At 42.4% G+C, this 18,470-nt stretch overlaps 1 protein-coding gene across 1 annotated transcript in view; it reads right to left on the bottom strand.

Moving 5' to 3' along the window:
• Window positions 1–15,268: 15,268 nt before the first annotated feature.
• Window positions 15,269–18,470, bottom strand: part of MICALCL (MICAL C-terminal like) — a 77,279-nt gene continuing 74,077 nt past the window's right edge. The window contains exon 12 of the mRNA XM_029915802.1: window positions 15,269–15,739. Within this exon, the coding sequence (XP_029771662.1) occupies window positions 15,555–15,739 (185 nt within the window). The 3' untranslated portion in view covers window positions 15,269–15,554. The remainder of the gene's footprint in view (window positions 15,740–18,470) is intronic.

An 18,470-nucleotide genomic window follows, 5' to 3' on the forward strand; every position in this document is an offset into this window, starting at 1 on the left:
TTGGAGTGGGGCGCCTGGGTGGCTCACTCAGTTAAGCAACCAACTCTTTTTTTTTTTTTTTTTTTTTTGAGAGAGAGACAGCGTGATCTGGGGAGGGTCAGAGAGAGAGGAAGACACAGAATCTGAGGACAGGCTCCAGGCTCTGAGCTAGCTGTCAGCACAGAGCCCGATGCAGGGCTCAAAACCATGAATCGTGAGATCATGACCTGAGCTGATGCAGGATGCTGAACCGACTGAGCCACCCAGGTGCCCCAAGCAACCAACTTTTGATTTTGGCTCAGGTCAATATCTCACAGTTCATGAGGTCCAGCCCCCTCATTGAGCCCCCGTGTTGGGTTCCAAACTGACAGTGCAGAGCCTGCTTGGGTTTCTTTCTCTCCCTCTCTCTCTCTGCCCCTTCCTCCTTCTCCTCTCTTTCTCTCTCAGATAAGAAATAAACTTAAAAAAAAAGAGTCTTGGAGAGTTAATAGTCTTTTCAATGCTATTGAAAAGTTTAAGGGTTTTACATTCCAGTAAGGTTTTGGGAAAATTTCTTGAAAAGCACAATACAGTTGTTTGTAACTTTTATCTTTCTGTGAAAGATATTTTTGGAATAGTTATGTTGATAAAGACAGTGAAATGGTGAAGTCCCTTTAATATAAACAGTAACATGTATGGGTGTGAATGGTTTCCAGGGTCTCAATATTTTGCAGATGTCATTTTCAAACCTTCCTGCCTCTAAGAAGATGATCAATGTCTCTTTTAAGAGAGACTCCCATTGGGAAATGAACAGTGAATTATAAATCAGTGCCCCTCCCTATTGGGTTGAGCACTGGGTGTTGTATGTAAGTGATGAATCACAAGAATCTACCTCCAAAACCAGGAGCACACTGTACATTCTGTATGTTAGCCAATTTGACAATAAATTATATTAAAAAATAATAAATAAATTATATACTTTAATAATAAACAAATAAATAAATCAGTGCCCCTCAAAGTATAGTCTGAAAATCAGTATTAATCTGCAAACTGCTATTGATTCTCGATGATATAAACACAGAAACTGAAAGTGTTTGGATATTTTTATAGGATTGTAGCGATGCAAGTTTATAGTTGTTTAGTATAATAATAAAAACTGGAAGCTTGTATTTGAAATACCTTTTCATTTTATTTTTCTGGTGATTCTTTTTGATTGCATTTTCCAAACAAACTGGTCTAGGGTGGATTGGTCCTTCACCACAGACCATTTGGAAGGCACTGTTCTAAATGCCCCCATTTGCTTAGCATTCATACCCTCCCTTTTGATACTTTCCCTCTGAAGTCCTTATGGATATGAATTGATCCAGGTTTTGCTCAGATTAAAGGAGTTAATGCACGGGAAAGTATCTTACAGAAGGTCTGGCACTGAGGTAGACTGAATTTAAATCCTACTTAATCAAGGACACACATCTCATGCTATCTTTGATAGGATACATTGAAGAACCTGTACCAGCTCCCTCCAGTGTAAGTCGGTGTCTAGGATAATGGCCCTACTGATGAGCTGGCCCCTTCCAAGCTTTGTCACTGGTCTCATCTTACCCGAGAGTTGATGATAAAAACAGCTCATAAATGAAATGTGTGTTTCTGTGAGACTGCTGAATCTCTAAGTCAGTCTCTCCTTGAAATCTAGACCTTGACATATGGCCCTCGGAGAGAACAGACCGAGGTTCCAGTCCTGGCTTAGTAGCTGCGTGACCCTGGACAAACTGCCACCCTTTCTGATCTTCCATTTCCATCATCAGGTAAGTGAAGGCAGTACCTACCGAAGCTGAACATTCCACATACTTGATGATCAGCAATTCCAATCTAGGCTACACACAAGAGAATGAGTACATGTGTGCTCTCTGACACATCTTCTAGAAAGTTCATGGCAGTACCATTCAAATGTCTATTAAGAGTTGAATCCAGGGGGACCTGGGTGGCTCACTCAGTTAAACATCCAACTTGGGCTCAGGCCATGATCTCACTGCTCGTGAGTTCAAGCCCTGCGTTGGACTCTGTGCTGACAGCTCAGAGCCTGGAGCCTGCTTCAGATTCTGTGTCTCCCTCTCTCTCTTACCCTCCCCTGCTTGCTCGCGCGCTCTCTCTCTCTCTCTCTCAAAATAAATAAACATTAAAATTTTTTTAAAGAGTTGAATCCAAAACTAAATTGTGATAGTCACACAATGGAATCTTATACAACAAGGAGAATGAACAATTTGCAAGGAATACACAAGAAGCAACAGAACTGTCGCTCAAATATGGAGAAGAAAAAATCTGACACCGATAAAGAATCTACTCTACCACTCTATTCATAGAAAGTTCAAAGATAGGCAAAACTAACCTCTGATGTTTGAAGTCAGGATAATGAGGAGCCTTGGGAGGGGTTGTGACTAGAACTGGGCAGGGTAGGTGGGAAGGCATGAGGGAGGCTACTGGACTGGCTATGTTCTTTTTCATGATCTGCATACTGGTTACATGAGTGTACTCACTTTGAAAACTCGTGGAGCGTACACTTAATAATTTCAACAATTTTCTGTAGGTATATGGTACTTCAATATAAAATGAAGCCATGGGACTGCATGCCCGTTAGGGGCCCTTTTATCTCCATGGTCTCCTTCTCCAATTCCCTGGGTGACCTACATCACTCACAAATCCATAGGACTCAAACTAGGTCCCCTCTGTCTCCAGACCTTCCCTTAGGAGATCATTTTTCTAGCTGAGCATGTGCGACACTCAGCCACCCAGGACTGCTCCTGTCTGGGTCCTTACAGTCCCTCAGTGTCCCGGCAGGCAGGGCCTTGTCATGCACAAGGCAGGAGACGGTGGCAGGGAAGGCTTGGGGTTCCGTCACCATTCTGCAGGCAAGTCTCCTTGCCATCGTGTGCAAGTGACTTAATTCCTCCGTGTCTCAGCTTTCACATCTTAACGAGAGCAAATGAACACTTGCCTCATAAGGCTGTTGGGAGGATCAAGAGTGTAAATAAACTACTTCGCTCAGTGCCCAGCAGATAAGTCTTAGCTTAGTGATTATTATTATCTCATTGGAGACTCACAAATGGTATCCTTACCTCTATTGTACAGGTGAGTAACTTGAAACTCAGAGAGTTTAAATAACTTTTTTCAGATCATATAGCCAATAGCTGAGGGACCAATACTATAGCCCTTAGAATCTGTTCTCCCAAACATCTACCCACAATTTTTAGCTATGATACAGTTTCTCAGAATAAAGACTGTATTTTTTAGCTAGGTACATTCACACGACTGAACGTTGACCAGTGGGACGTAACCAAACGTGCTGTGTGACACCTTCCAGGAATCCTCCTGACAAACAGATGGGAAAAGGGTATTCAGTTTCTCATATCATCAGACTACATAACACAGGCCAAGCCTCCCGCTGAGAACAACTGGAAGAGTTGAACGAAGTGTAAAATAAATCTTCTTGAGAGCATTGAAGAGGTAACAAAATTCACAGGACCACAGTCTAAGAGAAGAAGGAACCCCAGAGAAGTGAGCCTATCACTTGGGACTCCCTTCCCCCAGGGCCCCTGCCAATTTCAGAAGCAGCAGCAGAGAAGCTAGGAGGGCGAGCAGGGCAGTTGCCAAACCTCACAAGGATAAGCGGGCAGATGTTCAGGGGCCCCCAGGAGCCTCCCCACCCCCCGTGCTAAAAGACTGCCTTCTAGTAAACAAAGATAAAAGAAAGGCATTTAAACTAAAAAACACAACTGGGAAAAATTGTTAATAGCAGATCCAAAAAGAACTAATGTGTATGACAGAAAGTAAATCATTCTAGATGGAAACTTGGTGAACAGGGAGAGGGAAAGAACAAATAAAAGGATAAACATATGGGTAGATTCAAAAGGATATTAATGAAATAAAATAACAATCATGATGTCTTATAGGGTTTAAGAATATAGAAATCAAATTAACAGACACAAAAGCAAAAGCATTTCAGTTGGGGAGTGAGTAAATGGAGTTATTGTTCTAAGGTCCAGGGACCATCTGGGAAGAAGTAAAGGTAACAATTTACATTGGACTTTGATAAATCAAGGAATCATGTTGTAACCTTTAGGGTAACCATTAAAGAATAGTAAAAGAGTAACTATAGTAAGATAATGGAGAGAAAATTGCAGTCTTTGTGCTCCATTCAGACAGATCTCATAAATTGTGTTTATAATTTATGTCATATTTAAGCAACTTGTCCTTTTTTTTTTTTAAAAAGAGAGAGAGAGAAAGAAAGAGTGTGAGTGAGGGAGGGGCAGAGAGAGAGTGAGACACAGAATCCAAAGCAGGCTCCAGGCTCTGAGCTGTCAGAACCCGACATGGGGCTCGAACCCACAAACCGTGAGGTCATGCCCTGAGCCAAAGTTGGACACTTAACTGACTGAGCCACCCAGGCACCCCAAAGCAACTTGTCTTTTGCATTCTGTTTTCTTTTTATTTTGTTGTGTTACTTTTTTTGTTGTATAGGTTAAAAGCCCAGAAGATAGAGGAAAACCAAGCATCTCAAATTAAGGTAAAAGACAAACTGGAGGAGGTTTTCCCTGGGGAAAGTTTTACATTGCCCAAATGTGAAGACCATCTGTTATGGGTTGAATGGTGTCCCCTAAAACTATATTGAACTCATACCTCCAGAGCCTCAAAATGTGACCTTATTTGGCAATAGAGTGATTGCAGATGGACTTGGTCATGTTAAAAGAGGATGTCAGGCAAAGTGGACTAGAATTGGCTCCCAATCCAGTAAAATTAGTGTCCTTAAAAGAGGAAGGTTTGAGCACTGGCCTGCACTGCAGAAAGATGACATGAAGACACACAGGAGAGAGACAGCCACTGAAATTATGCAACTGGATGCCACGGGGTGCTTGTGGGGCTCAGGAGGCAGCATTGCAGGGGACGTGCCTTCGTCTGGGACTTGAACCCTCCACGGCTGTGAGAGAACACATTTCTGCTGTTGGAAGCCATCTGGCTTGTGGTCCTTTGTGGATGCCCTACAAAATTAATATACCATCCCAGGGACAAAACGGAAGGCCCCTGCAGATCATGAAAAGGGTTCTATGAAGGGTCTGGATCTTAATCAATAACTATAGGTTGTTTGACCACATCAAAGCAGTGTGGGCCGGGTGGGGCGGGAGGTGGGGGGTTGCTCTTGGTAAAGAGAAGCCAGCCAGACCCTCCTGGGGACTTCTTTGATCACTGAAAGTAAAGTGTGCTCTTGGGATGAAAAGAATGTGTGAGAGATAAAATGGCTCTGGAGTGGGACTCTTAAGTGAGAACTCTTAAGTGAGCATCCCTCTTGGGAACTCTGGGGTATTAGCAGTGGCCTTTGAAGGCCAGGCTGCCAGCGAGCATGTCGTTCAAGAGTCCTGCTTGCCTGGACTAAGGCAGCAGATGGCAGGGGTCGGGTGGGGAATGAGGAAAAGCATCAGGGCAGGGAAAGCTGGAAGACCTCAGCGTTGGTTTGTGACATGGGGGACCAAGGGTGGGGTGTTGCGAGGATCACACAGAATGATGCCACTCAAATGGCCTTTGATCCAGTCATGACGGAAAGTGTCCCACGATCTTTGAGGCAGGCGACCTGCTTAACTGCCCTTTAAGAGTCTAATAACGAACTGTAGACATTCGAGGGGGATCCCTCACCTGAGCATTACAGCTGAGTGCCAGCGACATGTACAGACGGAGCTCTCAAATTCGCGGCTCCACTTGCGTGGCCTAACAACAAAGGAACGGAGAACACTTCAGAGGAACAGCAGCAGGGGCAAAGCTTGTAAAGATAGAAAGGAGCAGTCCCCAGACACTTCAGACCCAGCCAGGCAAGGCTACCTGGGGTCCCGTGATTCTATTTGTATAACAGAACCTGTGTCTCTGTCACAGGACATGATAGTACTTCCATGGTCTCTCCCACCCTTTCCCAGGCCAGTGTGATTGGAGGAGCAAGGTCTTCTTTGTCACTGTCATAATCCATCTTCCCCTCACACCTGCCTCCTGCATCCTGTGGCCTAGGGGGACAAGAGTCTCCACTTCCATTTTGCTAGGACAGCTATTAAGGCTTATTTAGATTTTAACATTTCCTTTTAGGGAGGAAGTTAAGAATTATTGCATCTATTAAGTAAGCTGGAACCCAGTCAGCATGGCCAGATCTTGTCCTCAGGGTGTACTTTGAGAACCTTGGTCAAATTGGTCAGCAGAGGCCAGCTCAGAGACAGAGCCCCAAAAGGAGGTGACAGTGCTCTGGGGAGTGCAGCCCCTGGCCTGGTTTATAGCTTCTATCTCCTGTCCTGGGAACTGCCCATTCTTACCCATTCTGCTGAGATTTGAGGTATTGTTTTCTGTTTCTGCTGTTGGGATTAGAACAGTTCAAGATTCACCACAGCCATTCCACTGACAAAGTCATGTTGTGGCCATTCCTATTTTAAAATTGGTGCCTAGGTACAGCAGATGGACTCTTGCAGGGAACCTGGGACAGCAGGAGGAAGAAAATGAGGGTCAGCTCTGCTTCACAGATGAAGACACCAAGGCACAATCACACTGTCCAGTCAGCAGTGGTGGAACTGGAAATTGGGGTCTGAATCAGTGACTCTTAACTCAGATTATTGTGTTTAGAATGATCATACTTGTTGGGTTTTTACTGACCTATTGACTTGTTTTCAAATCACACACAGTGTTGAACTAGTATATACAAACACAGATGCATGTCCCCCACATACTTTTGTGGAGTTTTTTCCCTAGCATTTCCTGTTTTATTTAAGTTCTGGTTAGTAAATATATATGGTAAAATTGGTTTCAGGTGTAGAATTTAGTGGTTCATCACATATGCAACACCCAGTGCTCATCACAACAAGTGCCCTTCTGAATACCCATCAACTATTGAACCCATCCCTCACCCTCTTCCCTCCATCACCTCTCAGTTTGTTCTCTATCATTAAGAGTCTCTGATGGTTTGTTTCCCTTTTTTCCCTTTCTCCAATGTTCATCTGTCTTGTTTCTTAAATTTAACATAGGACTGAATTCATATGGTATCTGTTTTTTTCTGACTTACTTTGCTTAGTGTAATACGCTCTAGCTCCATCCACATTGTTGCAAATGGGAAGATTTCATAGTTTTATGATGGCTGAGTAATATTCCATTGTATGTATGTATGTATGTATGTATGTATGTGGAGAACATCTTTATGTTGATAGACATTTAGGCACTTTCCATAATTTGGCTATTGCTGATAGTGCTGCTATAAACATTGGGAGGCATGTGCCCCTGTGAATCAGCATTTTTGTTTCCTCCGGGCAAATACCTAATAGTGCAACTACCGGATCATAGGGTAATTCTATTTTTAACTTTTTGAGGAAGCTCCATACTGTTTTCCAGAGTGGCTGCACCAGTTTGCATTCCCACCAACAGTGCAAGAGGATTCCCATTTCTCCACATCCTCCCCCCACATCTATTGTTTACTGTGTTCTTAATTGTAGCCATTCTGACAGGTGTGAGGTGGTATCTCATCGTGGCTTTAATTAGTATTTCCCTGATGATGAGTGATGTTGAGCATCTTTTCATGTGTCTGTTAGCCATTGGGGTGACTTCTTTGGAAAAATGTCTACTCATGTTTTCTGGCCATTTTTCTTTTACTGGATTATTTGTCAGATGTTGAGTTTGATAAGTTCTTTATAGATTTTGGATATTAACCTTTTATCAAGTGTGACATTTGCAAATATCTTCTCCCATTCCACATGATGCCTTTTCATTTTGTTGATTGTTTCTTTTGCTTTGCAGAATTTTTGTTGTTGTTAATATTGATGAGGTCCCAATAGTTCATTTTTGCTCTTGTTTCCCTTTCCTCCAGAGATGTGTTTAGTAAAAAGTTGCTGTGGCCAATGTCAAAGAAATTGCTGCCAATATTCCCCTGTAGGATTTTGATGGTTTCTTGTTTCACATTTAGGTCTTTTAAATTTATTTTTAAGTTTATTTTTGTGTATGGTGTAAGAATGTGATCCAGTTTCATTCTTCTGTGTGTTGCTGTCCCGTTTTCCAGCACCATTTGCCAAAAAGACTATCTTTTTTCCATTGGATACTCTTTCCTGCTTCATTGAAGATTAGTTGGCCATACATTTGTGGGTCTATTTCCAGGCTCTCTATTCTGTTCCACTGATCTGAGTGTCTGTTTTTGTGCCAGTACCATTCTGTCTTGATGACCACAAGTTTGTATTATACCTTGAAGTCCAGAATTGTGATGCCTCCAGCTTTGCTTTTCTTTTTCAAGATTGCTTTGGCTATTTGGGACTTTTGTGGTTCCATAAAAGTTTTAGGATTGTTTGTTCCATTTCTGTGAAAAACGCTGGTGGTATTTTGATAGGGATTGCATTGAATGTGTACATTGCTTTGCGTAGTATAGACATTTAACAATATTTGTTCTTCCAGTCCCTGAGCATGAAATGTTTTTGCATTTTGTGTCCTCTTCAATTTCTTTCATGAGTGTTCTATAGTTTTCAGAGTACAGATCTTTTACCTCTTTGGTTAGTTTTATTCCTAGGTATCTTATGGGTTTTGGTGCAATTGTAAATGGGATGGATTCCTCAATTTCTCTTTCTGCTGCTTCATTATTGGTATGTAGAAATGCAACAGATTTTTCTGTACATTAATTTTATATCCTGAAACTTTCAATTCATGTATCAGTCCTGGTAATGTTTTGGTGGAGTCCTTTTGGGTTTTCTGCATAGAGTATCAAGCCATCTGTGAATAGTGAAAATTTGACTTCCTTCTTGCTGATTTGTATGCTTTTATTTCTTTTTATCTGATTACTGAAGCTAGGACTTCCACTACTAGGTTAAATAACAATGGTGAGAGCAGACATCCTTGTCTTGTTTGATCATAGAGGAAAAGCTCTGTTTTTCCCCATTGAGGATGATATTGGCTGTGGGTTTTTCATATATGGCCTTCATGATATTGAGGTCTGTTCCATCTATCCTTTCTTGAGGGTTTTTATTAAGAATGAATGCTATCTTTTGTCAATTGCTTTTTCTGCATCTATTAAGAGGATATGGTTAGTATCCTTTCTTTTTTTAATGTGGTGTATCACATTGATTGATTTGTGAATATTGAACCACCCCTAAAGCCCAAGAATAAATCTCACTTGATGGCAGTGAATAATCCTTAATGTACTGTTGGATTCAACTTGTTGGTATCTTGTTGAGGATTTTTGCACCTATGTTCATCAGGGATATTGGAGTCCTTGTCTCCTTTTGGAATCAAGGTAATGCTGGCCACATAAAATGAATTTGGAAGCTTTCCTTGCATTTCTATTTTTTTGAATAGTTTGAGAATAGGTATTAACTTTCTTTAAATGTTTGGTAGAATTCCTCTGGGAAGCCATATGGCCCTGGACTTTTCTTTGTTGGGAGATTTTTGATAACTGATTCAATTTCTTTGCTGGTTATGGGCCTGTTCAAATTTTTTATTTCTTGGGGCACCTGGGTGGTTCAGTCAGTCAAGCATCTAACTCTGGCTTAGGTCACGATCTCACTGTTCATGAGTCTGAGCCCTGCATCAGGCTGTCTGCTGTCAGCACAGAGTCTGCCTCGGATCCTCTGTCCCTCTCTGTCTCTGCCCCTTTCCCACTTGCACTTTCTTGCTTTCAAAATAAATGAACTTAAAAAAAAAATCCCCAAGTTAAAAAAAATTTTGTTCTATTTCTTCCTGTTTCCGTTTTGATAGTTGTGTGTTTCTAGAAATTTGTCCATTTCTTCCAGATTGCCCAGTTTCCTGGCATACAACTTTTCATAATATTCTATTATAATTGTATTTCTGCATTGTTGGTTGTGGTCTCTCCTCTTGCATTTGTGATTTTATCTATATTTGGGTCCTTTCTCTTTCCTTTTTGATAAGTCTGGCTAAGGGTTTATCAATTTTGTTAATTCTTCCAAAGAACCAGCTCTTAGTTTCACTGATCTGTTCTACTGTTTTATTTGTTTCTCTATCATTTCTGCTCTAATCTTTATTACTTCCCTTCTGCTGGCTCTGGGCTTTAGTTGCTGTTCCTCTTCTCTCGCAGGTGCAAGGTGAGGTTATGTATTTGAGACTTCTCTTGCTCCCTCCGCCTCTGCATGGTCTAAGGGCCTGCAACCACCAGCTCCCTCCCAGCTGCTCTCCAAGACACTCCCTCCATGGACACCTTCCCTCATCCCTGTGTTCTTGCTTTCCTACCCTTGGGAACTGGGATTTGACCATGTAGTGCCATGCTTCTCAACTTGGGGCACAAAAAGTGCTCTAGAGGTCCATGGTAGTGTGTTATAGGTACTCAGTCACCCAATATAAACAAGATGTGTCTTCCTAGAGTATCATGTGTATTCCAAGATTTTTTGAGGGGTGGTAGAGGTTAGGTAACTTAACTGTTCCAGATCATTGTTTTCATGTTAGAATATCTATAGATGCAGGACAGAAGGAAACACAAAGCACTTTGAAGGACAGCTTTGGCTTCCATTCCCATATTTCCCTCTATCAGGGCTGGGCAGTGAGGTGCTGGCGGAGTGTGGCAATGGGAACTGATCTAGGAAAGGAAGGGAAGGAACAGGTAAGCAGAAGATACAGGTCCAGGTGGATGCAGGCTGCACAGCCTGGTGGTCGTGAGCCCAGGTTCTGGAGGCTGACATCTGCATCCAGCCCCAGAAACACTACTTCGTACCTGGAATACCAGGTAAGCTGGTCCTCTGTCTCAGTCTTATCTGGAAAATGGGGTATCTTAAGGATGTTGCTTTCAGGATTAAATGGCACAGTACACTTACAGAGCTTATTACAGCACCTGGCAGGTGAGGCTGAAGTCACAGCATCCAGTACCCTGATCAGAGTCTGAGGGGCGCCTCAGGGGATCCTTGACAGCTCTGGCTGTGCTTGTCATTTTTCCAGAAGCAAGCTGTGAGAGGGAGTGAGTGTGAAACTACCACACATGCCCTGGAGGCGGAGTGATGGTGAGCTGCAGCTCAGAGGCCAGCTTGTCTGAGAGCCAGAGGAGGGCAGATGAGCCCCAGCAGGGGCACAAAGAAAACTTGAAAAGTGCCATCAAAAGTGCTGGCCTTCCTTGGTGCTTTCCCTGCTGCCGCAATGTTAGTGCTTGCAAAACAGGGGCTCATATCTGCAGTTATGTTTACTTTCTGTTGATTTTAGATGGGTAAACAAATGGATCATTGCAAATATTCCATCAGTAGACAAAAGCTTTCAAACCCTTTGTGAAATGCTGGGGACCAACCACTTGGTTGATCTGATGTGGCAATTGTCACGTAGGACGCTCTCACATCATGAACATTTGCATGCACTGGGATTAAGAACAGAAACAAACTTGGTCCTCAATGTGTGCACTGAAGAAAGAAGCCAGTTCAGGGCAGATGGCGGCATTTCTGCTGAGTGAATGAAATACAAAACCAGGCCATGCCAGGTAAGAAGGTAAGAGGAATGAGGAGGTAAAGGAGGATGGGCTCCATCTCTCCCCCTCCCCACCCCTGAAGGCGACTCTGTTTGTTGAAATAATACACGCCCAAGGCAAAACTTCTTCACTCTTCTTTCTGATCAAGTCTGATATGCTAGTCAGATAAGTCCTTCCAGGTGCCCCAGTGGGAATAAAGCGTCCAACTGTTCAGTCACAGACTCCCATACGAAATCAAAGCCTTGCCCCGCTCCTTTCACTAAAAAGAAAGAAATGAAATGGACGCTGCCCTCGGAGGTGCCAGACCAACCCCACAATAAAATGCTCTTATTCCTTCAACAGAAAACCATTTATTTTTGGTTCATTTCAGTATTTATAGCAGTGCCCACGTAACGCATTTCAGTCCACATGAATAGTTCCTAATTGTCAGAGCAAATTAATCTTTTACAAGCTACTCAGCAGTGAGGTTAGAAGATAAACAGTAGGTGAAATAGTACACGCTCCCCTGTATGTGAACCTTTCTATTACAATAAATTACATTTGAGCTCACCACATCCAATGACTGCCGCTCTCTCCGTCCATGTGGCAGCCCTAGCTGCCCCCTGCCACCTCTGCCCTGCTGAGGTAGTTCTCTGATCAGCCACCTGGGTGGGACTTGCTGCCATTTTCAGTTTGGAAGGAAAAGCCTGTAAATCTGCTTCCTGGGAAGACAGACACTGCTGAACTGTCATTTGCCTCCAGAATGCAGAAAACATCAATTTCACTGCAGCTCATCAGAGTTGGAAACACCTGCCACTTCCTTTCTCGGTTGCAATTAACATGCTGCATCTCAGCATTGATTGATTCCAAGCAGCCTAACACTGCCAAAGTCAAGGTCTAAATGAAACACTACAACCTGATAGTATTTTTCACAGTTTTAGAAGCGAACTTATTTTCATTGCCAAAGAAGCACTACAATAGTTGGGGATAAAAGTCTTTATATTTGAGATAAATGTGAGTAGAATAGGTTGATACTTATAATAAAAATAGTTCTTTATCTTTGCATTTATCTGTGGGTAGAGTGGAGGACTAATATTCTTCTGTAATGGCAGCACCTGCTGGAAGCTGCACACCCCCACAGGCATTCGGAGAATGTTTGTTAAACAAATAGATCAACAAATGAATGCTTTGGGAGAGTAAGCTTAAGACATGTCCTCTTGATCCAACTTATGTAAAATCCTAAACTGGCAACTATCATGAACCCTTTAGTTTAACTTAGAAGCTGTGTGAGACTGGCTACGAAATATGACCTGGAGCTGGGGCTTTCTGTCTCATTCAGAGTCCTAACTTGTCCAGCTTTGATCACAAGTGTACTTTTATGGGACAGAAGAAACTGTCTTCACCAGAATCCTACCCATACTGCATAAAGGAGCTGTCTTTAAAATGTACAGTATTTCGGACTTTGAGGATCTTAGAACATTCTTTATTGTGAATAGGAATGGAATTGTTCACAATAATTCAACAGCTACAATATTTGTGTCATTTTGGAAATGTTCACTTAAGTGGTTTTATGTGCTGGTAAAACTAAAAGCTGGTGCGAGTCAAAGGCTATTAAGTATGAGCATTGTGTTTCAAGTTGGCCAGATAAGACTCAGTCTTCAACTCCAGAACATAGTCTTTGGAAGAGAAAATGAACAAACTGCTTTTCTCATCTATTAACAGGATACGAGGGCCAAGAAACACCTTTCTTGCCCCCCTCGGGAGGATCTTTCTTTTAGGTGAAAATCAAACAAATTAAAGTAAGTGGCAATACACTCGCTGGTATTATAACAACCCAGACACCACATGAGTGAGCATCACATTAAATACATGCAAGTAGCAAGCAGAGTACTTTCCAAGAACTGACAGAAAACACTGGGTTTGAATATTTCTAACTATTCCAGACTAAAAAAAAAAACAACAAAACTGAAGTTCTATATCTTTTTCTTTAAATGACTTAGAATTTCTGAGTATCCAGAGTCTTATTGTTAAATGCCTGGTGGCTGAAAATATTATTTTAACTATCTCCATAAACCTTAATTCTATGCAAGTAACTCGCTGCCCCAAACATCTGGGCTATTTGTATGTTAAATAGCTTATATAACAATACCCTAGTGCCACTAGATCTTCTCCAAGTTATAAGACAGGAAAATCAGAATTATGAGGAAATTGTCTTAGCAATTTCCACCAAATATATAAATAAATAAGAATAGATAAATAGCCAGAAATGACATAGTGTTGTTAGCTAGATAGATGCCTGCACATATTCCCCCATATAATTCAGGCACTAGAAGATCTGACTCTTTTTTTAAAAAGGAAGAAGAGGGAAGGAAAAAAGAATTACAACCTTTGGAATTTGGTCTGCCGTGGAAACGTTGCCTTTTAACACCCCAAAACACTGGTGCGCTTGGGAAATCCAGTTACAGTTCTGATTTCTGGCGTATCGGCTGCCCAGATTGGTACGCAGGCGTCTAGGACAGCAGTGGTTCATGGTCAACATGTACTGCGGAGCGTCGGGTCTGCAGTCAGAGCCAACTGTTGCAAAGCACCTTTTGTTCCATGACACATTTACACACTTTCAGAAACGAGAGAGGCCAAACATACAACAAAGAGTTCCTCAGTCTGTCTCTTGTCAGCAACAGACTGAAACTTCAAAGAATCCCATTGAGTGTAAACAATCAAATACTTTATGACAACAGATCGCTATTTAAAATCCTTTCTTTGGTTCCCATATGAACCATCAAATCGACCCCAAGAATCTCCTGTCGGTGCACAAATTCCATCTCCTGGCGTTCTTTTCATATTGAAAATGTCACTTAAAAAGAAAAAAAATCCATGACCCAATTTGGGATTTTGTTGGGGCATTTGGTAAATGGGGTCACCGCACTGAGCTCTCGGGTGAAGTCAGAAGTGGTTTTGTCCTTGTCCTGTGGAGTTCCCAGGGAATCCCTGGAGAGTGTTGGAGACACTTTTCTTTGGACGGGAGAATGTTGCCACCAACAAGCTTTCTATGACTTGGATTCCGAGGGTGTGTGTTTTCAGCAGCAGCACTGGCCTCACTGATACTTTATCAACAAATGAGTGTCCTGTTAGCCATTACCAATGGTTATAAAAGAGCACTGGAGGGGCGCCTGGGAGGCTCAGGTCACGATCTTACAGTTTGTGGGTTCAAGCCCAGCGTCGGGCTCTGTGCTGACAGCTCAGAGACTGGAGCCTGCTCCGGATTCTGTGTCTCCCTCGCTCTCTGCCCCTCCCCCACTCACGCTCCGTTTCTCTCTGTCTCAATAATAAATAAACACTTAAAAAAAAGGCTCTGGGAAATGGTTCATTTTCTAGAAACACTTTTCACCATGTTCCAGGGGCAGTTAGGAGAGGGTTCAGAGAACAAAAGCTTTTCTAAGCCTACAGTATTTGGTGAATGCTAACAGTCTTGCCGGTATGAAGTTAAAGTTTGATTTCCTTCTTTCTCTAGCTCTTTTTTTTTTTTAAATAAAATTAAGGCTCAAATGTTGTATTAAACTCTCATTGCTTATGTATATTATATTAAGGCTTATAAATACAACTGGCAAATTAAATTCACCCTGGATTGAATTAACACCTGCTATATAAATTGTTTGCTTTATGTAATCAGTAATCTCAAGGTTTCTCCTCTTTCTCTGGAAACACAATTTAAATATTAACCTAATCTTTAAACCGCGGCTGCTTCTTTCTGACATTTGGAAACCGGTCATCCATGAAAAAAAAAAGGCAAATATGGATATATTAATGAAAAGGCAGCTTTTAAAAAATCTTAAGATGTGTAACTCAATGAATTGGGGAGATACATGATAAAAAAAAAAAAGCAGGCAAGTCGATCCCTGTGTCACTTTCCAGGGAAAACAATGCTGGTCATCTGCCAAGGTCACCTCCAATGTGAGACCTACCAAAGTGACTGCCAATTCCCAAACCATCTTTGTGTAGTTTTCATTATAATCTCTGGAAGGGTCTCGGGCAGCTGTATTCCATATGGAAGAATTTTAAGAAGAAATCGCAATAGGGTGTCACTTAAGTTCCACGTATGGCAAATCCTGCGAAGGGAGGGAAGTGTGCCTGGCCTGCCCTGCAGCCAGCATCCAGGGGGAGTGCCTTGGGCTGCTCACGTCCTGCTCAGCCCACAGCTCCTGGAGAATAGGAAGCTTTCAAAGTGCTGGTCTTCGGCCTTTTCTTTGATGCGCTGCTCCTCTAAGGAGTCCACGAGTCTGTCCCTTTGTTCAATTACTTGCATCATCTCTCTGAGTATTTCTTGCTCCTCGTTCAGATCATTCTCATCTTTCTGGCTCTCTAAAAAAAACAAAACAAAACAAAAAAAATGACAAGCATTGGGCCCCAGGTAACATTCAGGCCAAGGGAGAGCTCTTGGCACAGGCATCCTTGATTGTTTTGGGCTTGTTCTGCCTTCTAATTTCCATGGAGAAAACAAGGAAATGAATTTAACACCAGGGAACTCTCTCGAAGCCACAGATTAGCAAGGAGGGTGCTTTGTGCTGCAGTCAGCTCAGTTTTCATCTTGAGAGTATATACAAAGCAAACAGGGGGAAATCCCTTTGTGAGGAAAAGAATATAAGCCAGGCCCTACAGAGTCCTTGAGCCTCCCCTCCCCTGCAAAAAAAAAAAAAAAAAAAAAAAAAAAAAAAGGCTGTTTTCCCTAAACATGTCTGAACTGCAACAAAGGAAATCTATGTGAAAAGTTTCTAAGTAAACCATCTGCATCAGGGGCTATGACTTCAAAGACAAGACTCTTTTTTTATTTGTAGTTAATGACACATCACAGCCCTTTGAGTGGAGACCAGGCAGAAGCAAAATAAGGCTCTGGTTGGCCAATGGCGTGGTGTCTCCAGACTGCCAACATGTTTTCCCTTTTGTCTTAGAAGTACAAGGACTCCTTCCTAATTGGCCTGACGCATCCCATTGCCTGCGGGACACAAGATTGCTATAAAAGGAAGGGAAAGAGTAAGAAACAGGTAGTAATGACTTTCTGACAATCAAACTAAATTTTAAGGCAGATTTAAGTCTTGTCAACCAGATTGTTACCTTGGGAGACGACTTAATAAATACCCAAGCCCCTTCCCTTCAACATACCAGGTACTAGGTTGTGAGCCTGATCCCGGACAAAGAAGGACCCCCGTCTCTCACATCAGGCTTAGTTCAGAGGACGGTGTCAGGAAGAAGGCATATATGACAAAAGGGAAAGAGAGAAGCACCACTTCCCTGGTGCTCCATGTTTTATGGGAGAGAGAAGATTCGAAGCAGAGGGGAAGAGCCCTATGCTCTAGCCTCTCTATTCTGGGCCAGGAAATGTCATACCATTTGATGGGAGCACTAGGGGCCAAAGGATTTTTACCCTGCCCCCCTGTCTGGAATTCTGGGAAAAAGCCAGCTGGAAGGGTGCCTTATGATAAACTAGGGCAGTATGTAGTAGTTGGGCAGAGAAAGATCTGCGTGTGGCTCCCGGGATCTCAGTCTGCTGTGTGTGGCACAGGTAAGGCCTAAAAGTGCCCACCAGCCCTAGAGCTGCCAAAGGTAGCTGGTCAGGGAGCCTCGCAGAGGGCTCTGCCATGATGAGGGGTGACGTGGTCCCACGGTGGAGACTGTCTAGACAAGCTGAATGGAGGACATGCTGAGGTGAGCCTGAGTAAGCCAGGGACTGCCACCAGGCTCCAGGCATGTTGAGGAGTGCTGAGACTATGGATGATGCAAGCCATACACCTCAGCTGAAAATGCCAGCAAAGACAGTGGCAGTCGGATGATGGGACACAGCTGGATGGGGACTCAGTGAATCAGAGCAACCAACACAGATACCTAATGCTGGGAAGTCACAAAACCTGCCTCTCCTTATTACCTGTATCGAGGGAGAAAAGAAGGAAAAGATGGCTACCTACAAGGCTGAACTTTTTCATCCCAAAGAGACTAAGCATTTCTATAGGGACTCTTTAAATTATTGCATCAGACCGAGTCTACTAGAGAGGGATAAATAAAGTTCTTTTTTTTTTTTTCCCCCTTTCTTGGTAACTAGTTGGCTAGAGCTTTTATGGAAGATCAGCTAGGGGGAGTGAGGATGTGTGATCCTCACTCCTTAGTAAAAAATTTTTTTAAAAGGCTCAAAGGTGGCTAATTGGGTCTGTTGCTGGTTTTTATTTTACCATCCAGAAACAGAGCAAATTTAAATTTTTATTAGATGTGTAAATCAGATATTATGCTCCATGACTTTTTCTTTTTAATTTATTTTTTAATTAACTTATTTAAATTCAGGTTAGTTAGTGTAGTATTGGTTTCAGGACTAGGATTTAGTGATTCATCACTTACATATAATACCCAGTGTTCATCCCCAAAAGGGTCCTCCTTAATGCTCATCACCCATTTAGCCCATCCCCCCACCCACCTTACCTCCAGCAACCCTCAGTTTGTCCTCTGTATTTAGGAGTCTCTTATGGTTTGCCTCCCCTCTGTTTTTATCTTATTTTGCCTTCCCTTCCCTATGTTCATCTGTTGTGTTTTTTAAATTCCACACGTTAGTGATATCATATGACTTCTTTTTCTGACTTATTTGGCATAGCATAAATAACACACTCTAGTTCCATCCACGTTGTTGCAAATGACAAGAGTTCATTCTTTTTCAGTGCTGAGTGATATTCCAGTGTGTGTGTGTGTGTGTACACATGCACGCACATACACGCACCACATCTCCTTCATCCATTCATCACTCAATGGACATTTGGACTTTTCCATAATTTGGCTATTGTTGATAACGCTGCTATAAACATTGGGGTGTGTGTGCCCCTTCAAATCAGAAATTTTGTATCCCTTGGATAAATACCTAGTAGTGCAATTGCTGGGTCTTAGGGTAGTTCTATTTTCAATTTTTTGAGGAAGCTCCATACTGTTTTCCAGAGTAGATGCACCAGTTTTCATTCCCACCAACAGCACGAAAGTATTCCCCTTTTTCCACATCCTCACCAACATCTGTTGTTTCCTGAGTTGTTAATTATAGCCATTCTGACAGGTGTGAGGTGGT

Source organism: Suricata suricatta, chromosome 11 (genome assembly GCF_006229205.1).
Source record: "Suricata suricatta isolate VVHF042 chromosome 11, meerkat_22Aug2017_6uvM2_HiC, whole genome shotgun sequence".
NCBI classification, from domain to species: Eukaryota; Metazoa; Chordata; class Mammalia; order Carnivora; family Herpestidae; genus Suricata; species Suricata suricatta.